Source organism: Ailuropoda melanoleuca, chromosome 6 (genome assembly GCF_002007445.2).
Source record: "Ailuropoda melanoleuca isolate Jingjing chromosome 6, ASM200744v2, whole genome shotgun sequence".
Classification (NCBI taxonomy): domain Eukaryota; kingdom Metazoa; phylum Chordata; class Mammalia; order Carnivora; family Ursidae; genus Ailuropoda; species Ailuropoda melanoleuca.
In genome coordinates, this window is record NC_048223.1 from 122,518,047 (window position 1) to 122,545,662 (window position 27,616).

A 27,616-nucleotide genomic window follows, 5' to 3' on the forward strand; every position below is an offset into this window, starting at 1 on the left:
AAGCCCCAAATAACAGCAACACACAAGCATCCAGTCTGAGAAGTGGGCAGGAACCCAGGCCCTGGAGCTCTCAGGCCTGGAAGGAGGAGGGTGGAGCTGACTAGGAACACCTGGCCCTCCCAGATAAAATGGTGGTGAGTGCCTGTCCCCAGCTCCCCAGTTCAGAGACCTTTGCCCTCAGTCAGCTATGTGTTCATCCAGTCAGGTTAGTAAGGGTCCATCCTGCCCAGTCTGGGACACAGAGGGGAAGGATGCCTGCCTTCGCCCTCGGGAAGCTCACATTTCATGGAGGACACAGTCACAGAGACAAACCATTACACTACAGAGAGTGGGACCAGAGAGGAGAGGGCCCAGGCCAAGGGTGCTGGGGCGTGGGAGGTCAGGGCTGGCTTCCTGGGGGAAGCACTGGAGCCGGTACTCAAGGACCAGGAGAACCCTGCAAGGAGCAAAGAGGCTGGGGCAGGCCTTCTCCGGTACCCCCTCCTCAGTTTAAAACACTCCTTATATTTTCAGGACAGGTTGCCCTCCTGGATTCCACAGTGCCTTTAACCATCCCATCTATAGTCATACAGGGAAGTATCTGGAAAAAGTTAAAGATGGCTGCGTCTGCCTCCCTCCCAAATGACTTGGTTAACACAGCAGGATGTGCACAGAAAGCCTCCACCAAAGCCACCAAATGGAGAGAGGGTGACAAAGACTCGAGAGCCCTGCCTCTGCGCCATGTGGCCCCAAACAACCAAGCACGCAGCCCCTGGGCACCAGGCAGGCTCTGCCCCCAGGAGGAGGGTTCAGAGACAGAAGCTGGGCTTGGCCTCTGCCAGGGGCCTTGCCTGCCGGGGGAGACAACTCCAACACTACAGGACCACCTTGGTGTGAAGCAACCACCCACTGGGGAACCAGAGCCCCCACCCCACCCTTGGGTTGAGGGGGCAGGTGGCAAAGTGAGCCAGGGCTGGCGGCCCACAGAAACCCAAACCAGGATCGGGCCGGGGAAAGTGGAAGACAGCAAGAAGCCTGGAGCCACCTGGCTTCTGCACTGGGACGCGACGCCACCGAGGAGGGCTTGGGGTTTACAGACAACAGGAAGCAAGCCAGTGAACCAGCCCACGGACTTGTCCTTCCGCAAAGCCGGTGTGTTCCTGACAGAGGGGCACGGTGGGGCCCTCCAGATCTGGGCCCTCCAAGGGACTGTTGACACCTACGTGGGCACCACAGAGGCTGGGGGTCTGTGCCTGTAGAGGGAAGCACTGGCCCGGCCACAGGGGCTCCCGGGCCCTTGCTCACGCGTTCATTCGCTCCTCAAGGATTTATCCCTGTTGGCTGCAGACCGTTTGTTCCCCAGGCTGGAGGACTCACACTTGGAACGGGAGTGATTCTCACTGCCCTCAAGGCCCTGCTCCGAGCCACCACCAGCCTCCACACAGAGACCGATCCAGCCCCCTAAATGGTTCCTGGCCTATGCCCGGGCCTGCCCTCCCTTCCCCACCCAGAACCTGCAGAGGCCAGCTGACGTCGCTCTTCTGCTTATGAACCTCCAGTGACTTCCCACAGCAACCAGAACAGAACCTGACCACCCCTCTCCCCACAGCCACCAGGCCCGTGCGAGCCAGGCCTGGGTGCAGGAGACAGGCGCGACTGCTGCCACCTCAGTCTCTCCGCGACAGGCTCCTCACCTGATTCCGGCCACCTTCCCTGACCATCCCGGCCAAAGCGCACCCTCCCCACCCGTGCTTTTCTCTGAGTGTTCGCACTGCCTGCGTCAGCTCCTTTGCTTCTGTGCTTATCCTCTGCCCCTGAGAATTAAGCTTCTTAAGGCTGCCATCTTGTCCCAGCACAGAATAGGTGCCACGTGACTATCGGGTGACCGACAGCTATGGCCACCTGTCTGCCCAAGCTTGTCTTGCTCCTGCTGCCACTCACCCAGCAAATGCAGGGCCAATGGAAACAGACTTTCACTGGGCAGAACTTGCCACCTCCCCATATCGCTGGGCTCATGCCAACTCAAAACCTGGTGGAGAAGGGGAGAGAGCACCAGCTGGACAGCTGGGGGCCCCTCTGCACCCTAGGGAGTAAGAGAGCAGTGATCACTGTACTCAGATCTCACAACTTGAAGGAACACCTTCTCCACGTCCCCTGTTCTCAGTGAGCCCCGTTCCCACTCTCTCACCGAGCACATGAAAGTACAGGTCCTTCTTCTGCTATCAGCACTCAACTCCTGCACTGGGACTCCGTCCCTGCACAATGTCTTGGCGGGACTACACCTCCATCTCCACTGACAAGAGATGGGCACAGGACGCTGGCGTGGCCAACCAGGCCCTCTGCTTTGGGGCTCTGAGTCCTGGACTGAGGAAGTGCTGGGGCTGTTTTACCCAGTGGGAGGCCCCGAGCCTGCCATGAGCACCTGCTTCCAAAACCCTGTGAGCTGCCCTATCCCTGCCCTTTCTAGGGCCTCACTCACCAGCTCTCCCGACATCTTCCCAGGATGTCAGGCCCAGGCACACCCTGATCGTTGTCAAGTTTCCCTGAATCCAACACAAGGTCCCCTCTGGGCTCCAGGTTGGCCAGAGCCAATTTATCCCCAGTATGCCTAGACTAGGATAAAATTCCTGCTGGTTTGTACTGTTCTGCAGCCAGTCTTCCCAACCTTCAAACCCTCTGTACCACTGCAAGAAGGACGAGCCGGCCAATCATTATGGGCGACGCCCAACAAGCCGCAGGGACTCCCAGCCTCGGGTTCATATGACACTCACTGTGCACACTGAAGTCAGCACCCAGGCCTTGGCTTGTATTTGCAGAAAAGAGGACAAGGAGCACAGCTCCCCTTGTATTTCTCCCACTGTGACGCTTCTATTCTCAAGCCTACCCCAGCACAGGGCCTGGTCTCTGTGAGATTCCTCAGATCACAAGGGAAGGTTTTGGGATCAGATCCTCCACAGGGAAGGCAAAAGCTGGAAATCAAACTGGGGCTGCAGCGGCCATCTGTCTGACTAAAGAAAGTAGGCCTGACTTAGACACAGTTCTGGTCTTAATGAGGAACTAGCTCCGAAAGAAAATGGCAGAGCTCATTTCTGGCCATAACCATGCTTCTTCATAGCTCTGTTCTGCAGATTACTGACTAAAGGCATCACGTCACCTTTTCCCCCTAACAGTGTTATGGGGGAACCACAACGCGACACGGGCAGACCCACACTCATGTGCTTGAGTGGAACAAGCAGATACCCCAGCCTCCAAAAAGGAACACAGTGAGACCATGGCAGCGGAAAGCAGAAGACAGAGCCATGCCTGACAAAAAAAGAGAAGCCAAGAAGGGACGAGCGCCCTTGTGTAAGAGGCTTTCAGAGAGCTGACGGAGACGGAGCGGCGGCCCGGGCTCCCCAGGCTCCTGGGGCTTCAGGGTTAGCCAAGGCTCGACTAGTGGCTTTGCCTGCTCAGGCAAAAGGCATCAGACTGCCTCAGACCGTCTGTGCACCTCTGGCTTCTAACTTGAGGCCAGCCCGGGTCCTGCCAGCGATCCTGGCTGGGATGTTGAGCCCAGTGCCAAGTCCGCGTGGTCACAAGTATAAAGACCATCAGCACACAGGCAGCTGGGTGCAAGGCCTGTCACGGCCACAGACCCCGAATCACAGCCTGGGCCTCCTAATCCAACAAGAACAAAGGGAAGGACCTGCTTCCCAAACCAGTTTCGGCTGCTGGGGGAAATACATTGAGGTTGGGGAAAGCGAGGCAGCCTACGGCCATGCCCCACCCTCTCCCCTGGAACAGTCTCCAGACTTGAGAGAGGGCCGACACACCGGCCAGGGAGAGGAGACAGGCCTGGCCGGGGAAGATGGTCACTCCGGCCTGGGAGAACGGGCCACGGCCCAAGCGTGGGCGTGCGGGAAGGGGCTGGGGAGCACTGCTCCCGAGGTCAACCGTCTGGGCCACCTTCCAGCGCCAGCAGCTAATGTTAGAACACTGGGAGGAAGAGCCCACTCCGCAGAGGAAAGCGACCAGCAGAGCAGGGGGAGGAAAGGGGAACTGAGCACAATCTTCACTGCTGTGCATTGTGCAAGCGGGCCAGTGCTGGGGCCGGGCGGGGCCCTCGGGCCTCTCTCCCCAGGGCCAGGCGCCGGGAAAGGCAAAACGCGGAGCACTTGTCAGTCCTTTCTGCTGTTTTCCTCCATCTCTCTTGGGAACAAGGCCGGTCACTTGCCACTAGCATTTCGTTTTTAGAAAAAGAACAAAAGATCTCTGAGGGCAGGGAGGGAGGGGCTACAGGCTTCCTTGCCCAGTGCCTCCAAGGTCACTGGGTAGCCCCCAGGTGACCTTCACCCACAGTTTGAGACTTTCTCTCTCACTGCTGTGCCTCCGGGGCCTGCTTCTCTAATTCCAAAGTGGCCTGTGATTCATGTCTTTTTTTTTAATCTGAAGCCCACCTCCCTCCTCTTTCTGTTATCTTCTTAGCCTGATTAGAAAACAAAAGAGAAATGCTTTTCCATGTTCCTGTTGTTATCTTGATGGTATTTACACGAGCATGGCGTTGCCAGTTTAGGAAGCTGAAGCAAAGCCCCCCAGGGGAGAGCACATTCTAACATCACTTTACCCTCCCTTCCGTCTCACGGACGTCAGCACTAGCCTCAGACGATCTGGGGTCTTTCTCAGCTGCTCGCTGTGCGCGCCTGGACTGGGAGGCGGCCTCCCTCGACTTTCCTGAAAAGATGAGTTACCCTTCCCCCGCAAGGCCTGGGAGGCCAGGCTTTTGCTGGCAGGCGCTCCGGCCATGTCTCCTCGAAGGGCAGCTCAGCCAAACTGGGGCCCATGTGCCCCGGGACCAGCTCCACGACTAGCCCCAGCCAGGCCGGCCCCGCGATGGGACCAGGCTCCGCAGCAGCTGTGGAGACCCACAGCACACCTGGAAGCGGGCAAGGCCCTCCCTTGGGACCTTCAGACAGCCCTCACCCCAGAGGTCATTCCTTTCTGGTAAGGGCTACTCCTGGTGTATCCTTCAGATTTCAGCAGGAAAACGCCCCCCGCCCCGCACCGTCACCCCCAACCCCTCAGCAGAAAGCAGAGCGGCTCGTACCTGCACCCTCAGCCGTGAACGTGAGCCGCCACCAGAGAGGAACTACAGCAGCGAGGAGCTGGGTGGCAGCTGGGCTGCAGGAACCCGTGTCCATTCACTCTGCAAATGTCCCTGAGCACCTACCACGTGCTGGTTCCAGGCCCTGGGCACTCAGCAACAAGCAAAAGAAACAAAATTCCTTGCCTTCATGGAGCTCACAGTTCAGAGCAGTCATTCAACAAACAAGATTGAAATGTCAGAAGGTGATGGGCATTAGGAGGGAAGAGAGAGAAGGAGAAGGGCAGAGAGCGTGGAGGAGGGGGTGGCTGTGGCAGAGTTCAATTTTAGGCTGAGTGAACAAAGAAGAAAGAGAGGGAGGGAAGGAGTCCTGCCGAGGGGGAGTGTTCCAGGCCACAGAAGTGCAAAGGCCCTGAGGCAGGCTCGTACTTCACATGTTAGCAAGGAGGCCAGTGTGGCTTGAGCAGAGTGGAGGGGGTGGGGGGAGAGCAGAGAAAGAGCTCCATGGTCACAGAGAACCAGAGTACATGGGCCTTGGGCCTCCTGGTAAGGGCTTTGACGTTTGCTCGGCCTGAGATGGGAAGCCAGCAGAAGACTGGAGGTGAGGAGAGACCCATCTGCCTTGTATTTCCTCTGGCTGCTGGGAGAGAACAGGCTGAGGAGCCAGAAGCAGGAGACCAGTTACAACACATTTCCAAACAAGACAGGACAGCGGGTGGGACCAGAGTGACAGCAGGGGGGACAGCAAGAGGGAATCTATTTATAAATATATATTCAGCGCAAACTGGAAAGGAAGCCGTGATGGGCAGAGACCCGACCCATCTTTGCTTGTGGAAATCTGCCAGCCTGGTACACATGTGCAGTGGTACATGAAGGCCTCAGGTCTCCACGGCTTTCCCACACTCCTGAGAGGGCTGGACACCCAGCCTGGACCATCTGTTCTCTGCCTGACTGTTGGTGTGAGCTTGGGGAGGGAGCCCACGAGGGTGCTAGGGTGGGCTCTCAAGAGGGGCTGCGAAGGGCACCAGGTGGAGCGCCAGGAACCGTGGCAGAGTCCTGGGAACTTAGCTCTCTGCAAAACCCCTCCTTGGGTTTATTTTTGCCAGAGTGGGACCTCTTCCCACCCCTTCTGCAGGGGAGCTGCCCCACTCACTTCTGAGGAATTAGGGCTGAGGGAGGTTAAGAAGCTACTCTGGTCTCAGTCCGAGAAGGCCGAGCTCTCTGCCTTTCTGGCCCAGCCCATCAGGCCACTTGGTCACAGGACAACTTTGGGAGAAGGCAACAGAAGGCGGCTGTCACCACGGCCCACCACCTTGGCCGCCAGACCATGCCCTCTTTCTCCATCGTCTCCCACCCTCGACATTCCCGAGGCAGCCGCTCTCCGTCTGCACCGCCCTTTGGAAGTGCCGCCTGATCTTGGCCCCCACTTGGGCACCACCTCCCTTCGGGAAACCACCTCCTCTTACCGGGTGGAGACCAGAAGGAATGTCAGTCTCAGCCTGGCAGGGGCAGCAGGACCCCACTTGGTATCATTTACCAGGGTGCTGGCCTTCCCTCCTCACGTACCAGAGGACCCCCACCAGCTACGTCTTGCAAGCACATAGCCAGGCTCTGGGTTACATGGCCCTGCTGCCCCAGCCTGCAACATCTCCCAGAGCTCTGCTCCTGGGCACTTTGGACTCAGTCTGCTAAGCCTGCATGTTCAGTCCACAGCCCCACTGCACATCCGGCCTCCAAAAAGGTCACGAGAGAAATGAGGCCCAGTGGGTCCTTACCAGCTCAGGGTCGAAGGTCCTGCATGCTACGGAGTCAGCTCCCTGGTTGTCGAGGCTTTTCCTTAGGATCATCACCATGGTAAGGACCTCAGGCGCTGGGCTCCATCCCAGGGTGGGCACGAGCCATCTTCGGTCGGGCAGACATGGGCAGAGGTGACCTGCTGGGCCCCTCCCAGGTGACCAGCATCAGCAGGAACAGCTCCCGATTGGCTGCTCACACTTGGGGAAGGGCTCTTCCAGGAAATGGCCAAGTGCGCTCAACTCTCTGGAAAGACAACAGAAAGGGAAGGGATTCAGGACTTGGGAAGACTGGGCCCCCGAGAGAACTGCCCGCATACCCCCTTGCTGGGGCCCTGCTCGCAAACGGAACTGCCTCCCCGCTAAAGGAGGTGTGTTATGGCTGCAAAGGCCAGGATCCCCTTCTGAGAGGCCCCCATGCCGGCCTTAGGGCACCCCTAAGGCCAACGCACTAGTGGTACAGCAATGGGTCTCCGTTCAGCCATGTGGCACCTTCAAGACCTATCTCAGGGTCTGGGTTGGTCACAGTCTGCTGTCCCCAGAGTGGACTCAAGTCATATGGCATCTTAAAACCAGCTGGCTTTACAGACAGCCTCGGTATATGCCCACGGCTGAGGGTCAGACATGCATCAGCCCCACAGTCAAAACTGAAGGGACTAGCCCTCAGGCAGCCTCAGGTGGCAAGGTGGCTACTGTCCTCCACCGAGTTATGAACAAAAGCTACTGGAAGAATCAGGAGGGTTCATTTAAAAGCACATATTTCCCACCCCTGGAAGCACCACGTTTCAACAACATTTGCAACACTAGGGGCCTTTATAGCTTTGTCCCCTTCCCCAGACTGAGCCCAACCAAGTCACAGCCCTTGCAGGGCTACGAGCAGTGATAGGACCCCTCATGGCGCCATTCTGCAGAACCCGCCAGCACCTCCTCCCACGTCACCCCCCCCCCCAAGCAAATGCTGAAAGAGCATGGCCTTAGTTCAGGTTTGAGAACTCGCTCCTTACACATGAATTTCTCCAAATCCTATGTCCCCATCCCACCCCACTGTGGTCACACCTTCAGAGACAGTCACATGGATGCAAGGAACCTGAAGATCACCATCACAAAGTGAAAAATAATGACAATAATAGCAGAAAAGGGCAGCTCCTAATCTATAATTAAAAACAAACTGCTCAGTGCAGGAAAATGTTTTAGAATCTGCTGCTCTGTGTAAAAATTAATTGCACCCTGGTATTTACTTGCCGTCCAGATTGTAAATCATATTTTCCTGTTTACTTCGATTAGACTTTACAGTGGGTGTTATTGGAATTGCTCAATTACGGGCCAGCTGGCAAGCACAGGAAAATTACCTTCTACTGTTCTTCGAAAACAAGGTTCATCCAAAGTGCAAGAGCGGGGGGGGGGGGGAATCAATACATGTTCAAAGGATTGGCTGTTCAGGAAGAGACCTGGTGGCGTATAGGCTCCCAGGTCACACCGGAGTTTCAACACCACCTCAGTCGAGAAGCAACACATTCTGACCAAGAGTGAGCTGCTCAAGGAAAGAATGTCAGACCACTCCTCCCAGCTCAGGCCAGAAAGCTGAGCCAGAAATGCCCGCCAGCCCCCTGGACGCTTGGCTGGGGAGCGGGGTTGGGGGGTGCTACGGACTCTCCCTTCAAAAGACCCTTTGTGCCGCCTCAGTGGCGAAGGCGAGGCCTACTGGCGGCCATCTTCTTTCTGGGTGCAACCTCATTCGGTTCTGGTCGGCTGGCCATTGGCCCAAGGCCCAGGGGTGACCTGCCCTTCCCACCCCCGCCCCCATTTCCTTCTTCCCCAACAAGGCAAGACAGCTTGGTGGTTACATGCCCAGGTCCTGAGTCAAGGACACCTGGGTTGGAATCCCAGCTCTCGAAATGCATTGTCTGAGTGACCTTTGTCAAGTTACTTACTCTGTGAGGCTGTTTCTCTCTCCATAACAGAGGGGCCACAGTGCCTGCCTCAAAAGATTCCGGTATCATCCAAAAACAGAGCTCAAGCCCTCTGCTCGGTGAGAAGTCCTAGCTTATCTGAGGAAGTGCTCGACAAACAGTAGCTACTGTGCCTACTTTCATCGTGGAGACTTAGGTCCTGATTCGTTCTCAGCAGCAGACACCCAAGCATCTATCTGTCCTCTCAGATTTTTTTTAAAGAGAAATTCCATCAAATTTTTTTTAAAGCTAAATGCCACCAGGATGGAACTGGCCATATTATGGCCCATCCCTCTGGTGAAGCAGTAGGTGGTCAGTTAAGAATGATGCTGTGGGAGTCCATTGCCATGGAAACGTGTTAGGCCATGGGGATGCAGCCGATTGGCGCCGAACACAAAGCCAGGCAGAGGGAGCAGTGCAGGCGGCCCCGCTCTTGCAGCTCCGCCCCCACTGGAGTCCCTACAACAGACCAGCAGCAGCATGAGGGGTGATACCAGAGCACCATAAGCTCCTGGAAATGGGTGGCCAGCAAACATGGCAGGTGCCGAATGGAGAAAGGAGATCTCGCACAATCCCTGTCCTCGGGGGTCATGGGGAGTTCTGGGAATGCAGGCACGAATCCAACGAAGGCAGGCAGGAGTAGGGGCCACTGGAGCAGAGTTGTAAAGAGACCCTTCTGCACAGGGGGCGACAACACGCAGCATGACCTACAGGAGCCCAGGGGTGGGGACAACCGAGATGTCATCAACAGGGGGCTGTTTCCACAAAGCACGGTGGAACCATGTAAAGGGAAACCACGTTGCTTTAGGCACAAGTGTAACGAGGCAACTCTGACCATACAGATGTGAAACCCTCTCCAAAACACACTGTGAAATGAATGCAGCAAGAGGAGTACAGCATGGTCCCAAAAGTATGGATGCCTTAAGGAAGGGACCGCAGTCCTGGAGGAGGAGACACTTTGATTGTATAGCTTTGTGTGCTGCTTGAACGCCTCATCCAGTACATGTGATACCTTTTCGGTTAAAAAAGAAAAGAGGCAATGGGGCGCCTGGGTGGCACAGCGGTTAAGCGTCTGCCTTCGGCTCAGGGCGTGATCCCGGCGTTATGGGTTCGAGCCCCACATCAGGCTCCTCTGCTATGAGCCTGCTTCTTCCTCTCCCACTCCCCCTGCTTTGTGTTCCCTCTCTCGCTGGCTGTCTCTCTCTCTGTCAAATAAATAAATAAAATCTTTAAAAAAAAAAAAAAAGAAAAGAAAAGAGGCAAGATTTCAACATGAAGGGAAGGCACACGAGCAGAGGGAAGACTGTGAGCAAAGCGTGGTGTCCTGCCCCGTACATGGCGCGTGGGACTCGGTGAGCACCCTGGTGGCAGTAGCAGAGGGTATGTGGACGGGTGGTAGCATGGGGACAGGGAGCTGGGAAGACAGATTCAGACCAGCCCGACAGCTCGGAATGCCAACTGAATGCAGACTTTATCACGTGGCCATAGGGGGCTCCCCGAGGGGCTGGGCTACTTTTGATCTGTCAAAAAAGAGTGATTTGGGGGGCCCTTTGCAATACCTAGCACAGTGCGTTGAATACAGTACGAGCTCAACACACATTTTAGAATAAAGCTAAATCGTAGCAACAACTGAAATCATCCAGGCATATTCTCAGACCTTGTGAGGCAAATCCAGACCAGCAGAGCCTGGCACAATCTGGAATTCCCTGGGATTCCTTTGATCCGTGGCATGGGCCTGGCCAAGTTCACTAAGGAATGCCAATGCCCGTCCAGAGACTTAGAGCTGAGTCTGAGAATGGGGCCAGCGACTGCTCAGGGAAAAGCTGGGAGTGAGGCTGGGCGGGGGAGGGGGCCCTCCACCGTTGAAGGAACAACTGAGAGCATGGCTCTGTCTGAGGTAGAAGGAGGTGCCCCAGAGCCACAGGTGGCATGGCGCAGGCCTCCTGGAGGCCACCTCTGGGGCACAGACCCCGCTCTGACCGGGAGGGTTTTCTCTTAACCTATACGAAGAACAGCTTCTATGTACTGAAAATCTACTGTGTATCAAGTACTTTACACACACCGGCTACACAGCAGGTTCATTCATCCCCATTTTACAGATGGACAAAGCAACTCGCCAAGGGTGTAAGGGCTGATCTTGCCTCTGAACCCAAGTGGACCAGCTCCCAGGTATATGCTTCCCACCGATGTTCACCTGCAGCAGGGTCCCCACCCCTCACCTGCTCCTCTATCCTAAGTGCATCTTTCAAAAGCCCACTCAAGCCACTGCCATGTGACCCAGCGAGGGGTCTCCTTGGCATTTACCCCAGAGAAATGCAAACTTATGTCCGCACAATAACCTGCACAGGGATGTTCACGGCCGCTTTGCTCACGACGGCCAAAACTACGAAACAACCCAGACGTCCTTCCAGGGGTGCATGGTTAAACACACTTTGGTACAGGCGCCCCATGGAATACTATTTGCTGTTAAACAGGAACGAACTATTGACAGCTGCATGGATGACTCCCCAGAGAATTATGAGCACGGAAACAACGCAATCCCACACGTTAACTATGGCATGACTCCGTTCCCACCCAGGACACGCCTGAAACGACAAAGCGAAAGAAATGAAGACTAGAGGATGAGGACCCAGGGCTGGAGATGAGGGTTTGGGCTGGGGGTGTGGCAGCCAGAGGGTGGGGGGCGTGGTGATGAAAAAACAGCAGGAGGGACCCTCACAGTGACGGGGATGGCCTGTACCTCGACTGCGTCTACGTCCCTTTCCGGCCTGTGATACCCAACTATAGTTTTGCCAGACGTCACTATCGGGGGAAACCGAGTAAATGGTACACGGGACTTCTACTGTTTTTTACAACTACATGTGAATTTACAACGCTCTCAAAATTTAAAAAGCCCACTCAACCTACGCATTTATCAAAACTCATAGGGCTAAATATCAAAAAATGAATTGTACTGTAGGTAAATTAAAAAAAAAAAAGCCACAGCCCATGTGGCTGCCAGTGCCTGTGCCAAGGAGACCATGTGCGAGGCGGGGTGAGGACGTGCACTGGGGGGTCTGGCGGCCCGCACCTTCATCTTGACCGTGTCACCCGACTTCACAGTTTCCTAATCCCTACGATGAAAGCAGTAACACCTTTGCTCTGGGGGCTGCTGGGAGATAAGAAAATGTGAATGAAAGCACAGGGCACGGAGAAGGACCCAGGCGTCAGCTACCAGGCCCCTCTGCACGTGTAGCCATTGTTGGTCTCTCAACATCTTCCCGGCACATCTCCGCAAATTCTCTGCCTCTGTCTACATCTTGTACTGTCATTTCCCTGGGCCCATATTTACGCGGCAAATTAGACTCCTTGCACAGTGCTCATGGCAGACAGAGGGCCTCATGCCCGGCCTCCACACACCTCTGGGGTGCCACACACCTCTGTCTATAGGAGGACGGGTCTCCCTCTGGCATGGGCCCTGTCTATTCTGGGGCCTGTCCGCTCTCTGGCTCCGACCCCGGGAGCTTCCGCTCAGTGACTCACCTTCTCCAGCATTTCCATCAAAAGAGCAAAAGGCAAAGTCAGACTGTCTGCTGACCCGTGATCCCACTTCCCTGACCAACCGGCCACTGCTGGGCGCAGATGCGGTGCCAGAGGGCTCTGCCCGCCCCTCAAGTCTTCGCCCCCAGGGTGCATTTACCTAAAGACAGCCCCAACTCCCCTCCGACGCAGCACTGTGCCCAGAACCAGGCCTGCACGGTTGAGCATTACACACGTGTCAGAAGGCACGAGGCGACACTGTCCACTATCAGCAAGAGGCCCCAGATCCAGAGCCACGGCACCTCAGCCCCAGAGCCGCCCCCGGCTCCCTCTATAGCTCCCCACCCCCCCACCCCACCCCCGGCAGCTATAGTCCTGGCCTCCACCTCCCACCTCCCTGAGTATCGACCATGGGCTGGGCTCTTCTCCCCTAACCTCTCACATTCCTATGAATGGGGCATCTGTTAGTAGAACTCCCATTTTCCGGATGACAAGACTGAGACTCCAGGAAAACATCCCCAACATGTGCCCAAGATCCTACAGCTAGCGGGGCTAGGGCAAGATAGGAATCCAGGTCTGCCTCTCTAGCTGCTCTCTCCCCAAGGCCACAGGGGACAGCTTTATCCCTTACACTTGTCCTTCCTAACATGAGACTTTCTTGCTGTTGTCCTGCCATCTTCAATGTGCCTTCATCCATTTGCAACTCCTGAACCCAGCTGTCTGACACCACTGTGGTCAGAGGCTCTTAGCTTCTGGCCAGTGGGAGCCCCCCCTATGCGTGCTAAATGAGTTTATACACACAAAGGAGTTTTGTAAACTCTAAAATTCTATATAACCCTCAAGTAGATGAAAGGAGTTTACCAAATGCTTCTGTGATGCACTTTGAAGGGTTATGCCTTGGAAAGAAACTAACTGCACTGGGAATCACCAAGGCAAACTCTTCCTTTTTTTATGGAGTATGTATATCCTGTGTTGACTACTTGCACAAGTTAGTTTTAAAGCAGAAGACTATCTTACCACCCTACACACAGCACTCAGCGCAAAATCTCAACAGGACCTTGGCCACAGACAGTGACTTTCCTGATGGCTCAAACCAGCCATTCCTGCACTGCCCCTTCCCCTCCCATCAGCAGAGGAAATGGGAGGGAAGCAGCCCCCTTCTGCAAGGTCTTCAGGGAGGCCGCATGCATTTTTAGACTTTCCTCACTTACAGCTGTCCATGTGACAAAAGCAGTCTGGGGACAGGACCTAGAAGCAAATTTAGGAACACGTGGCAAAGTGCATCTTTCAGTGGGTTGTGCCTTCTGCCACCTTCTGCCAGTGACAAACTACTAGGAGGGGAGCCGAATCCTGTGGGCGGCATCAAGGGTCCTAGATGCCCCACGAAGGGAACCGAACCTTCTCCAGGGCACCTTTGGCTTGCAGTCTCTATACCTAAGTCCCCAGAGTTTGAAGGATGAAAGTTTCAAGCTGTGGGAACTTCACCAGAGCCTGTCCTTTCCCAGGCCCAGTTAGTGCTGGGAAGAGGGCCTGGAGGCGTGGTAAGGGGACCCCGGGGCTGGAGAGTGTGCGCTCCGGGGCTGCAGTGAGACGGTTCTATGAACTCCCTCAGCCCAGGTTCCCAGGCCTTCAAGTCCTCCCGAAGGATAAGCGATGAGACACAGCTATGCCTCCACCACCTTCAACACACAGACAGAAAACCAGAGACAAACAGAGCCTCTTTAGTTCCTATGGGAACAGCACACACGTGCATAATACCAAACACAGTAGAGCCAGAATCCAGGAGGAAACTACGTTTTGATTTTACCATTTTCCTAGTCTCTTCTTGGTCTGTATTTGCAGAAATAGGAGGTGACACCGGGTCTGCTTTTTACCAGAGCATGAATAAAAGAAGCTATAGCCGTGGCAACCATGCTGGATTCTCTGCTTAGTGAACCCTCAGAGTGTCCCTATGAGTGGGCACTGCTACTATTCCATTTTACAGAGCGACAAACTGAGGCAAAGGCCCTGGGTCACCCAGGTGTGAAGGACAGAACAAGGACTCAAACACATCCGCTGAACGCCAAAATCTTTGTCTTGGCCCCTGACTCCTCTACTCCAGAATCTGTAAATTTCATCATCATGATCTTTCAAGTATTTGATTTCTCTGTTAAATTGATCAAACGCAGAAGCACAGATGCTAGGTCTGGGGAGCCAAGAGGGCGTCATCACTTTCTCTCTTAACCGCATGGCTGGGCAGCTAGGCCAGGTGCCACGCAGAAGGTGAAGTGCTTCCCAGGAACGCCGGGGTGCCCCCAGGCCTGGGGGAATGGTGCTGGATTCTTGCTACACCAGCTGGAATCCAGGTCTATCGCCCCTCCCCAGGCCTCTGCCGCCAGCTGCCTCTCCACCACGGCCACCCTGCCCTTCTCTCCAAGTCCATTCCTAGGGTGTTCTTGGGGTCCCTCCCCTCCACATACTCAGTCTGGGTATGGGCCAGCCTCAGTCATCCTCTGGGCTCTGCACAGAGCCTGCCACAGCAGGAACCCAACATCCAGGTCTGTCAGCAGGGTCAACAGAACTGGGCAAGAACTGTCTGGAATCCACACTGCCACCCAGCTCAGTCCCAGATGAGCAGCAGAACCCTGGGTGAGCGACGCGATTTTGCTAAGCTCCCTTTCACCCTATGTAATCTGTGAGAAGTGATCCTTGTTCTGCCCACCTCAGGTGCAAGGTGAAGGAGGTAAGACTCGGCAAGGTGAGGACTCTTAAAGAACGTTCCTACAGGCGAGCACCATTCCAAGCAGAGTGTAGGCCTTTACTAAATGCTTGTGGCTAACAACCACCATGTCTTCTCAGCCACAGCATGAGCTGCCGGGGGAAGGAAACAGGCTTGTGAATCCTCCAAGCACCTCACTCATGGGATCAGGCTGCTGGGCGTTCGAGTCCGTTACTGATTTTCATGCTCACTCAGGGTTCCCAGTTGTACATGACGGGGGTGCGGGGTGGAGGGCACGGGGCGGGGGAAGGAAACTGGGCTGCCAGAGGCAAAATGACCTAAAGCCTCACAGCTGCCATGTGCCTGCTTCCGACTCTCAGGGGAGAAGAGGTCCATTTTCGCTGCAAAAATCAAGCACCTGCCCACCCCAACCCTTACCCCTGCCCCAAAGTCAGGCGTGCCCTTAGAGGGGTCTTCTTTGTAACTGAGATGAATATACCTTCCGTGACCTAGTCCTTCAGGGGACCGAAGGCCACCAAAGGTCCACACCTGGAGAAGGACTGGCAGTCACATTACCTGCCTAGAAAGGAACCCATCCCGTGCCCTTGGCTGAACAAAGTCGCCCGAGCTCCCGTATGAAACCATCTTACTGGAGGGGAAAAACAAAACAAAACAGTAAAAAATGAGCCACAAAAACACATCAGGACTCTGTTCTCTGGAACTTTACACAGTCACTCTCAGTGTTGTAGGGATTTTCTGGGGTTTTAAGCAAATAGCATTTTGAGAGGAGGGGAGGAGTGGCATTATTCAGGGACATGCAAGTGTCAGGACCCAGAGCCAAAACAAATCTGAACATGGGAACGAGACAGCCAGTGTTGCTTCTTGAAACGAAAGCCAACTGCATGCATGACTTGTCAGGAGCTCGTTTATCAATGAGAAACAACGGACAGACAAGTCTCCTATGAGCACTCCAGTTATTCTCACTACCGTTCATGTCATTTTAACCCACCAAACACCACGAGAGACGAGTGTGCTACCGACTAGAACTTGCTGAGCAAACTCAAAAGGAAGGAAATGAAGGACAAGGGGTAGGAAGGGGAAGAGAACCAGGACTTACTGAGCACAGAGCCAGGCACCACCTTGGCCTCCAAACCAGGGCGAGGGAGAGAGAAAAGGGCAGAGAACAGAGGATGGTGAGACACAGCAAGGGCCCCAAAGATAATCTGAAATGTTAAGCCACTTAGCCTAAGACGACCATGACCTGTTCTTCAGTCAGACCTATTTACAAGTACAGCGCATTTGATCAAACCATGAGGAAAAACCAAAAGAGGTAAGGAGTAAAAAAAAAAAAAAAATTAGCAAAATCAAAGTAGAGAAGCCCAAACAAGAGGCAGTGTGGTCCGGGCAGAGCCAGCAGGGCTCAGGAAACGTGGGCTCTGACGCCGGCTCTGCTCCTGAGCAGCTCTGCCTGTTGGCCAAGCTACTCTCTGTCTCTGGGCCTCCTCCTGTCAAATGGGAGCCTGGGCGGAGGAGCTCCACTTCTGACCTGCCAGGTTACTGTGCGTCTCTGAGGCTCGGTTTCCTCACCTGTGACATGCAGATGGGAACCCTGAGCGTGCACAGCATCTCAACAACAGATCTGAAGGTGTGTGAGCTATAAGAAAGGACGGTAAGAGCTGATGGCACCATCCTGGAGAATTGCTGGCGTGGGCTGTGTGTGCAGGCCAGCCTTCCCAGTCCTGCACCAACCTGACCTGTCGTGCTCAAGGTCCCAGGAAGTGGGACAACAGCAACGACCAACTCCTTACTCGCTCCCATCAAGAGCTGCAACGGCGGTGACCTCCCACGCAGCAAAGTGGGAAGCAGGAAGCCATCCTGACATTCTGCTCTGCTGGCGGTCTTGGGGTCACACGAGGCTGGGGGCGGTGGGGTTACAGAACCAGGCCCTCTCTCTTACGTATCAACGGAGCAGAGATGGGGCTGTTGTGCAAGTTCATTTTCCAAGCTCGGTCCTTAAGCACATGAGGGCACATTGGTGTCTTTCAGTGACACTAACCGTGTTCTAAATTAGGAGATTTCTTAGAGGCCCAGGAAGTTAGTCACTCACCAGCTTTCACACCTTCGTCTCCCACCTCTGCAACAAGAATAGCCTCTTTCTAAAATGTTTATGGACTTCCACAGGCAGCTACCTTCTCCCGCTCCTGCAAGATGGGCCACCCCCAGCCCAGGCTGCATGCGTGGCTTTCGTGCTAGCGTGGCTCCAGAAGCTCCACGGGCAGGAAGAAGCACTCCAGCTCCGACCGTGGCCGCGGCCCAGGGCTACTCCCACAGAACTGCCAGGTCACTGTGCAGAGGGATCCTAATCACTCAGCAGCTGGCACCTGGGACACAGCTGGGAGAGCAGGGATCTCTTTATCTCAGGGGCCTCAGGGCCCCACACAGGATCACAAGTATCACAGCGAAACACGGGAGGTGACGTAGGAAGGACTGAAAGGCTCTAGAAGAACTGGTAGGGACAGGAGAACCGCTAGGTTTCCCATCTGCCACCCACTCACAGATCACACCCTGACCTCATCTTCCTACAAGACTTCACCCTCCTGATGTGACTGAGTCATATCTACCAACCTAGTTTACAGGGTCTGGTGCAGAAATTAATCAGACAGGCAACAATCTACACTACTCCCCTCGACCCCCTTCATACAGCAAGCACCATCACACATTCAAGACCAGCATCATCTACCAAAACCAAACTCGAGAGACTTAGCTGCCTGACAGATCTGTTATAACGAACGACGGGTACACCTGACCTCCACGGCACCTCTCAGGTCAAATCCCCAAAGTCGTCTCTCTGGTGCCTCCCGGGGTGGGAGTTCTGAACGGTGGGACGAACCCTACTAAGCTCACTCTGGCCGTGGGGCACTCTGCAGAAAAGCCAGACAGGGAAAGAGACTCCCTCCTGTAAGAAGGGCTTCCCTGAGGTCGTAATGCAGAGCAAAGCCCAGGCATTCTACTCCAAATGACTTGGAACTGGCTGTGCAATGAATACAAGCAGCTTGGGGAGCAGCTGTTTACTGGGTCTTGAGCCCCTTTTTTATTTTTTGGCAGGACGTCGGTGCAGGAGCAGGGCGGGGTGCCTCATTCATAACCCCACCTCCACTTCCTTCTCACCACTCTGGATGTGACACCAGGACCTCCTTGCGCTTAGGGCAAAGGCCTTGGGGAGCTGAAGAGGAAAGGACATAGCCAACCAGGTTGCCCTGGCTTCGGGGAAAGGTGCCTTGGAAGCCCTGCTGAGCCATTCCAGAGCCTTCCACCTGCACCTTGATGGCTCTGAGACTCCAAGGGTCTTGAGAGAGCTGACCCGATTCCCGAAGGTGAGCACACCATCCTCATCAGAAACGGCCCTGAAAGAAACAGGTTCACTCCACTGTCTGCCCACAGAGTGCCTGAAAAACTGCCAAATGCACCCATCGCTGCTGTGCTTGTCTTAGTGTCATCATCACCCTCCCGGAGCCAGCAGAACCGGTGTGGGTGCCGGCCCACCTCGCTCTGTAGAAGCCCGTTTCAGTTAAGTCAGCAGTGGAACTCTAGAATCAGTCCTCGGGGCGCCTCCCAAGGCCGGCATGCGGTGGCCTTCGGCTCTCAGGGAAGGGCCAGGCCCTGCTCGGGAACCTCATCCGCAGGAGTTATGAAATGTGCGAGAGCAGGAGAGCCATGCACGAACCCAGCACTGCTTGCAACCAGGGGCAAGCGAGCGGAGCTGGGCAAAGATTAGCCACGTCCTCAGAGTCGGAAACAATGCTAAAGAAAACAAAGCCGTCATACTACATTAGGGGATGGGAACAGAAGGGGTGAAACTTAACAGGTACTGGTCAGAGGTCGGCATTTGGGCACCCAAACAAGTTTCAGGTGCTCTCAGTGAAGAGCCAACAGCAGGCCCGATGGGATCCGAGTTGTATTCAGCGTCCAACAAACCTTCACTGAGCGATTAGCCATTAGCACTGCAGAGGTGATGGGAGGGGCTAAAGCCACAGGCCCTCCTCCCAAGGAAGTGAAAACTATTAACAACTGATGCGTGAGTCAAATAAAAAGCAAAATAAAATATACTAAGCAGAGCACATTTTAAAAAACAAGGAACAGGATAACATAAGCGGGCCTTCTCAAGTTCAGAAACTGGCATCACAACTTTATGGGCTAAGTACAAAGCTATGCTGGGGTCTCTCCCCCACGCGCCCTGGCCGGTTCTCTGCCTGGGCAGACTCTTGCTCACTTCAGTTATTAATAAACCAACAAAACATTTACTACAGCCGTGATATTCACGAAGCACAAAGCCTAGCAAGTGCCTGGAAGCGGCCTCCACGTCCACGAGACCCCGGCAGACGGGGCTGGCAAAGTCACTCTGCAGGCTGCCTCCTGGGGCCTGGTCTGGCCTCACCTGGCCACTGGGGGTGGCAGGAGGGTCTGAGCCTGGCACAGGTGCCCAAGAGGCAGTCTCTCTGAGTGCCGCTGACCGCAGCCCTGCACAAACCGTACTTCATGAGCCCAAGTGAACCCCCCCAATCACGGACGGGGTCACTGATGGCAGGCAACAAAGGAATAAAACAGTTTCTCTCCGAAACTCTCAGTAGAACCCAATTTATTTATTTATTTTTAAAGATTTTATTTATTTATTCGACAGAGATAGAGACAGCCAGCGAGAGAGGGAACACAGCAGGGGGTGGGAGAGGAAGAAGCAGGCTCATAGCAGAGGAGCCTGACGTGGGGCTCGATCCCATAATGCCGGGATCACGCCCTGAGCCGAAGGCAGACGCTTAACCGCTGTGCCACCCAGGCGTCCCAGTAGAACCCAATTTAAAATGCACTTGCCTTCCACAAAGAGGACTGAGTCGACCTCCAGAGAGATGAACCCAACACATATTACAGGCAGAGTCCCCATGCCATTCTACCACCCTTGTGCTCCAAGAGCCGGCAGTACCAAATTAATCTGCCCCCCAGACAGTCCTGCTCGTGCGCAGACATGCGCCTCTGGTGCAGCCCAGATGGGAAGCAACCTGACAGCCCAGCAGCAGGGGCAGGGTAAATAAATGCCAAAACACCCATGCAACGGACAAAACACAGCTGTTCAGAAGGTCGAGAACCCTCCATACGTACTGGCAGAAACTCATCTTCCAGTCTAGTTGTAACAAAGACCAGAACAGTGGACATCATCAGCTCCCATCTGGGTAAAACTAAATAATTCTAATGATATGGAAATCTCTGGAAGGATACAAAAGAAACTTAACATCAGTGGTCTTTAAGGAGGGAGAGCAGGTAGCTGGGAACAGAAGTGAGAAGAGACTCCTCAAGGAATACCATTTTGTTCATTTTGAATTTTGAGCCACATGCAGGATAACTTAGGCAAAAAATAGATAATTTTTTAAAAATCTAAACTACATATATGTATATCGGTATATGCTTGCTCATGCAAGGAATAGCTCTGGGAGGATAAATGAGAAAAGGGGTTCCTCCGGAGAGGGAAGGAGATACGTGGCTGGGGGATAGGGTTGGGAGAGAGTTACTTGTCACTGCTGAATGTATAACATTGATGCACATATTATCTGTTCTTAAAAAATTAAGACACACACACAATGCTTGCAATCCCCCAAATGCACCATGTTATTGCATGTGTCCAGACCTTTGTTCGTGCGGGTCTCTCTGGCTACAACTCTCTCCCTGCTGCTCCCCTGACCCCCTCAGCCTCCAGCCAGGACAACCACTCTCATCTCTTAGACTCCGCTCAGGTGCCGCCTCCTCCAGGAAGGCCTTGTTCACCCAGCACAGCTTGAACCACAGGAGCATGAAATGAAATGCTGCTGTGTGTCTCCCCCACGGACTGTGAGCTTCTGAAGGGCACGAGCCCAACCTTAGGCCCAAGTCCCCGGTACCTGCCACGAAGAGCTCCTCGGGAAATGTGTATTGAACCAAAAAACACATTCACTACGTTAAGTCAAGTCTCAACTTTCCCAGTGCCAAAAGCTGCAGAAACCGCTCTTGCTTGTGGGGTTTCCCGCAGCTATCACAATTGTGTTGTTAACACTAATTTGAAGCACAACACCTCTCGGTCTGCAGAGGGGCTGGGCTCCAAGCAGTATGGGGTCCAGAGCAGCAGAGCACCAGCAGACCCCGCGGCCCGCACACAATCGCTCCTCTGCCAGCACTCGCCCCTCCTTGAGAAGCCGCCAACACTCATCAGAGCCTCCGCGGAGACCCTGTGCCATGCAGCCGAGCCCCTTCCTTAGGCTTCGTCCTCTCTGTGCTTTGAGGAGAGAGGGCTGGCCCCCCTCGGGGCTTGCTGGGAGGCAGCACTTCCGGGGCACCCCCGTGGGCCGGTGTCTACTGCAAACAGGGAGGGCCGAGGTCCTGGGAGCCTGCCTGGTGAGCAAAGGAGGAGCAGGGGACAGGATCGTCCAAGGGAAGCTGAATGTGTGTGTGATGCTGTGCTCCTGAACACGTGGGATCTTCTAGAGGGCGTTAGTTTAATAGGCGAGTCCTATGTGCAGCCTGTGTGGGGCCTCTTCTGTCGGATTCCCTCCTGGTGTCAGAGTCCCGTCCCAAGTCCAACACGCCCCAGACGAGCTGTGCCAGGGACTGAGGGAGGAAGACAGAGGGACCCAACCAAGTTCACACAACCCACCAAGGTTCAAACACATATGCCAGAATATGATGAATGCCACGGAACAGAGGAGTGGGCTGCAATCCCAAGTGGGGAGGTAAATTCTGGCCGGATGTCCTACTGGAGATGGCCTGAGTGCCAGGCCTTCACGGATGGGTAGGAGTTCAACAGCCAAAGACAGAGCGAAGGCGTCCCAGGAGGAAGCCAGCAGGCTGGGGAGCTGGGAGATGAGGGCCCCTTCCCAGCTTCCAGTGGAAGGAGCCCCATGCTGCCCAAACAGGCATGTGTCCAGCTGATGCCGCTGCCCCTCCTACGGCCCGGAAAGGGGGGTGCTCCATCACTGAGGGTGGCCTCGGGCCACTGCCCACCGCCCTACCCCCTGCCCAGCCTCCACCTCGCTCTGACTCCTTCTAGCTCTCAGGGACCTGCCCTACCATACCTGTCCTGCTCTCCCGTTTGCCGGCAAGAATACCAGGCAAACGAGCTGGGTCACAGGGGACACTGGCTGGTAGTTTACCTCGCTGAACAAAGTCAGGGGACCCAGGGGGTCTTGACAGGGCATCCCAAACCTCCCCCTTCCATAAAACGACAGCATAAAGATACAAAGCCACGGAACAGTTATTTCCATCTGCCAGTCTACCGGCAGCCCCTGCGCTGACCCACGCGGTTAACCCAGAATGCCAACACACAATACGAGAATTGTGCTCTCTCTTGGGAAGGGGGAGTGGCCATGCACAACCCCATATGCGAATGTCACAATCGTCTCGGGCTCCCGAGTTACAAATATGTGCTCAAGGCATGTGCGCAGCACGCGCTCACCACGTGTTTACGCGGCTATGAAAGCACAAAAGCACAAGGGCCAATGTGCTTCAGCTGCCGGAGCCCGGCCTGGGGATGGCAGAGGACCGGGGCAACGAGAAAGGACTCAGCAAAACACCACAGAAACGCTGCATTCAGAGCCATGACTGCTTTATTGTCCCCGAGTTTTTAAACAGCAGGAGTGGAAGGGGGACACTCCTCGACAGAACAGAAGTGCAAGGAAAACTGCAAAGCTTGGCAAAACTGCTAACCCACGTCCCCTCCTAGCTAGTCCGACTCAAGCTAAAAACATGCAACGAGCAGTGATCTCACACTCACTCTGGACAACGGGAACCAAAAATGAAAGGAAATCAATCTTTGCAGGCAGTCAACAACTAGACAACTCAGACCTGTCCAACCACTGGCTGACTCTGGATGGACACAGGCACATTAACTCCTAGCTCTGGGCCTCGGCTTCCCTAGTTGCAGCAAGTTCTCTTTCACCTCCGGTAGCCCAGGCTGGCTCCTCTGTCATCAGGTAAGAGAAAGAAGGGATGAGAGCAGCTGCTTCTGGGGACTGTCAGTGCCCCTCCCCCACCCCAGCTCCCAGCAGGACATGGGGATGCTGGTTTCAAGGGGCCCGAGACAAAGGGCACCTCGGCCGGGGACTGGCTCCTGGGAAGTCTGGGGAAGCATCCAGAGAGCACGAGCAGCAGGAGGGACCAAGCTGCCCCACAGGGTGACTGCAACAGATGCAGGGTCTTCCAGCGTCTCTGTGCCAGTTTTCAGCTCAACACGATGGGGGTCCTGCTGTAGTGACAACGGGTGAAACAAACCTGAGAAATCAAAGTTTGAAACCCCGAATGACCAGTGTTGCCCTCCTTTGGCGTCAAGGGACCAGAGAGGAGGGGACGGACGGCAGGGCTGGACAGTGGGTGGCATGCTGTAGGAGAAAGACTCACCTATACATAGGAAATCAACGCCTGACTATGAGAATGGAAGTCTGAAGACAAACAGCCTCCATGAAAATGGTGCGTGCCTCAGTCTGCCCAGGCCGCTATCACAGGGAACCAGGAACTGCGTGGCATATAAAAAACATGCTTTTCTTTCTCATAGTTCTGGAAACTGGGAAGTCCAAGACCATGGGGCCAGCAGATTCAGCATCAGGTGAGAACCGTGTTCTCGCTGTGTCCTCACATGGCGGAAGGGATGAGGGCTTTCTGGGGACCCTTCTGTCAGAGTGCTAACGAAGCCCATTCACGAGGACTCCACTGTCACGACCTAGTCACCCCCGCAAAGGCCCCAGCTCCTAACACCATCACCTTGGTTTCAAAATACAAATTTGCCGGGGGAGGGGGGGAGGAACACACTCCGTCCATAGCAACTGGAAATGAAACTTCTTTGGGCATCGAGGGTCAAGTTTCCCAGAAAATAAGATGCAAAGTTTTTTAAGTGTGTTCCTCCAGGCGGTGCAAAAATAAAAAGGAAGATCAGACTCACAAGTCTGCCAACGGCAGGCATTCGAGTCGCTAGCTGGGACCTGCGCAAGCTGACCCACACCCTTGCTGAGGTAAACACTAGCGCGTATGACACCCACTTCAACAATGTGGTTTTTAGCGCAGTGCTTCTCAAAGTGTGGTCCCCAGACCAGCAGCAGCAACAGCAGCCTCATCTGGGAACTTGTCAGAAATGATCAGTCCCCACGCCAACTGACTGAATCAGAAACTCTGTGAGTGGGGTCCAGCAATCAGTGTTGTAACAAGCCTTCCAGTGCTTCTGCTGCTCCCAAAAGTTTGAAAACCGATGTGTTCGTGCATTCAATACCCAGAACCCTGCTAACTGAGAGGACAGCATGGCAGAGGAAATAGCTGGGGTCCATCAAGGTCAAGTCTCTTGCAAAACGCCATGAGGTCAATAAGGGGTGTGAGGCCTAGGCCCCACCACCAGAACTTCTTCTGGGCCAGGACCTGGGGATCTAGGTACAGATGACCTAGCATTTGTCCATAAGGAACAAACAATCTGGAATGACACTAAGAAGCCCAAAGGTTGACCATCTAGTGAAACGTGTCAGAATCAGAAGGAAAAAAAAATGCTTGCAGAATATTTGCCACAGGAGGAGGGGAAAATGGGGTTGAGCAAAACAGGTCAATGAAAGAGGAAACTGATACTAAATATTTGGGGGAACATGAGAAGAAAACCTTAATTCCTGGAAAAACATAAACTGCCATTTGGAGACTCTTTTCCTCTCTTCCGCCTGCTTCACTGAGTCTCTGACGAAGAGACTGAGCGGGAAGAATCTAAGCAGGTTTTCATTTATTCTCAGAAATCTTTCTCTTTCTACCACCAGCAGAAATTATCTACCTGATACATGGCAGCTAGACTGCTTGTCAAGATAATGGAAAGATTAAATCTTTGTTTAAAAAAAAAAATCCTGCAGCATCTGTTAAAGTCACGGAGGCACTTTTATACTGAAAAGATTAAACTGGGTAAAGCACCTGAGTGACTTTACAGGGATGAGGGTGGAGAGGGAGGACATAGGAAAAGGATGTCGCAGGGCCCCCTGGGTGGAAGGGACCTGGGCCGAGGCTGGCTTCTGAGTTAAGGGCCTGTCTGTGGCGCTGTCCTCCCAGCGTCAGCGGTCACTGTGGGAGCAGCAGGGAGAGCGCTCCACTGAGAAGAAGGCAGCAGGTCCCCTTGGCTCAGCGCCCACTGATCTCTACCAGTTAGCCTGCAGGTGTGAGACCAGCAGGAGCACGGTGGGAATGACCTGGAGCCTGGCATGGGAACGGCCATTCACCACTGCTCGCCCTGCACTGAACAACCTGGAAAGCCACAACATCTCAATCTGTCCTCAGAATGTCTTGTCTGCTCCAGGGATCTCACACTCAGGTGCCTTCCAGAGCCAAGCAGGGAACATAAGTGGGTGAAGAGCGGCAGGTGGGAGCTGTCGTGGGTGCGGAGAGCATGCCCTGCGGAGCGGATGGATAGCTACTCTGATCGCTATGTCCAGCACCGGGCTGCTGTGTGGGAAAGAGGGCCCAGGGTAACACTAAACATCTCCGGACTTGTCAAGAAAAGCTGGAAATCCAGACTTCTTTGTATAATCCCAGCTTTTAAATGTTGTCAAAAAATGCAGAAATTCATAAAGCACCATGGGCGCCACACAAATCATCCCCGAGGACTATATCTGGCCCCCAGACCACAGGGCTGCAACCTCTGGTCTCAGGGACGCTGACTGCTCAAAGCAAAACGGCCTGGATGGTGAGGTTTGCACCTTGGTTTGCAGAGCCGTGTGGACTCTCGGGGCATCAGTGCCCCAGTCATGCACATCCGTCTGCCTCACTCCTAGCTCATTCTGAGTGAGCTCAAGGCCCAAAAATGACTAGAAAGCACAGACTGTCTGAAATCCCGAGCACATAAAAGTAGTGCCAACCCCAAACAGTACGTGCCTTCGCACTTGCGTACTTGGGGAGGTGACTGACCTGGGTTGTGTCCCTGCCTGGCTTCCACTCTAGAGGGCGAGCTCTGGCACCCCTGGGAGCAGGGAAGGGCCTAGAGTCTGCCCTGTCCTCATGAGGAGGGCTCCCTTCTGGCCTCTCTCACAACGTGGGGTTGGGGCAGGAAAGAGTTTCCATGCCAAATACTTGAACAAATTCAAGTACAGCCGGCAGATGGAACAGACAATTCTGGATCCCTGACGCCTACAGATGGCTGGCTTCGGCCGGGTCATCATGAACAGAACAGCTGCTTCCTCAATCACATCTCCTGCTCAGAACACAGGATTCTGTTTTGATGACTTCTACGCGAGATATAGAAATGAGAGGGGGGTTTCCTGCCTTTTATTTCAAAATAGCCTGGGACAAACGAAGACTTCTTGTACCATAACAACAACATTAAAAGGGAAAGCTCGATGAAGTAGGTTTTCTTAAATGTCAACCCACAGAGCAACCTACTTGCCTGCCCACAGGCCGTGTTAAAAATGTGACTGGGGAGCCTATCCAGAGGAGCAAGAGATTTCTTTCAAACGGCAGCACAGTCCCTGACTGGGGATAACACCAGGGGTTGAAAAGGCAGGCTTTGGAACAGATGAACTGGAGTCAGGACCTGCGCTCTCAAGGATATGGCTGGCGCTCAGTTCCTTCCCCGCAGAGAGAGGCTCATTTCCTAACAACTGATCGTGGGACAGTCAGATGACAGTGTCCACACCATGCCTGGCACATTGCAGGTACTCAACAAAAGCTAACTCTCTAAGTACAAAAACAACTTCCCCTGTAACCCTATTTGCATCATGGGTCTTTTTGCACACATGTGGGTTCTCCCCCCTTCTGGGCGATGAGATGGCAGTGAGCAATTCTGGGCCCAGCCCAACCTGCCGTGCTCTCAGCCCTTCACTGCTTACGGAAGGAAGACACAGGAGACCATTTGGGGAGAGGCCGGCTAGAGGCAAGCAGTGTCAAGAGGCAGGCATGCAGTCAAGCCTGGCCTTCCGGGGCTATTCTTTCCCTTTCTGAAGCAAGAGACAAAACCTCTCTGTGCATCCTCTTAACCCCAACTTCCTCCTTACCAAGCGCTTCAGTCCTACACCTCTTCCATGGCTAAATCCACCAGGCTGGTCTGCTTTTCCCCTTTCTTCCCTCTTGCCCAAGGTTCTGGAAACTCTTCCCGGTATCTTATTCTTGCGCTTCATCAGTTGTCATTCTGGCTATAAAGGGAGTGGGCACTGGCTAAGCTGGGGAGACTCATGCAGACTGTACCCACATAAACCAACACGGACAGGCCCAGCCACTCGCAAGAGCAGGAGTGGACCAAACTCCTGACTGCACATGGCAGGTCATTAGATATCCCAGAGAAGCCGTCCTCGGACCAGGGACGGCCCAGCAGCAAATAACCACATAGCTTTCCTCCACACTCAGATCCATCAGCAGGCTCGAAAGTGCGGGAGCTGTTTCTGGCACTGATGCGTTATGACTGGGTCCAATGAACTGAAAACCCATGTTCTCTATATTTGCCTTCCCACCTCAAAATGACTCTGCCCCTAACTAGCTTCTGAAGAGTTTTTGTTAAAGATTTTATTTACTTATTAAAGAGAGAGAGAGAGAGGAGGGCGTGCGTGAGCAGAGGGAGGGGCAGAGGGAGAAGCCAGCTCCC

At 54.3% G+C, this 27,616-nt stretch overlaps 2 protein-coding genes across 2 annotated transcripts in view; both read right to left on the reverse strand.

The window, feature by feature from the left end:
- Nucleotides 1–6,967, reverse strand: part of FAM53B (family with sequence similarity 53 member B) — a 72,940-nt gene extending 65,973 nt beyond the window's left edge. Inside the window, exon 1 of the mRNA XM_034663403.1 lies at nucleotides 6,835–6,967. Within this exon, the coding sequence (XP_034519294.1) occupies nucleotides 6,835–6,912 (78 nt within the window). The 5' untranslated portion in view covers nucleotides 6,913–6,967. The remainder of the gene's footprint in view (nucleotides 1–6,834) is intronic.
- Nucleotides 6,968–6,970: 3 nt separating this feature from the next.
- The window catches only part of EEF1AKMT2 (EEF1A lysine methyltransferase 2), a 74,204-nt gene continuing 53,558 nt past the window's right edge, over nucleotides 6,971–27,616 (reverse strand). Inside the window, exon 7 of the transcript XR_004626307.1 lies at nucleotides 6,971–7,099. The gene's annotated coding sequence lies outside the window, so the exon portion shown is untranslated. The remainder of the gene's footprint in view (nucleotides 7,100–27,616) is intronic.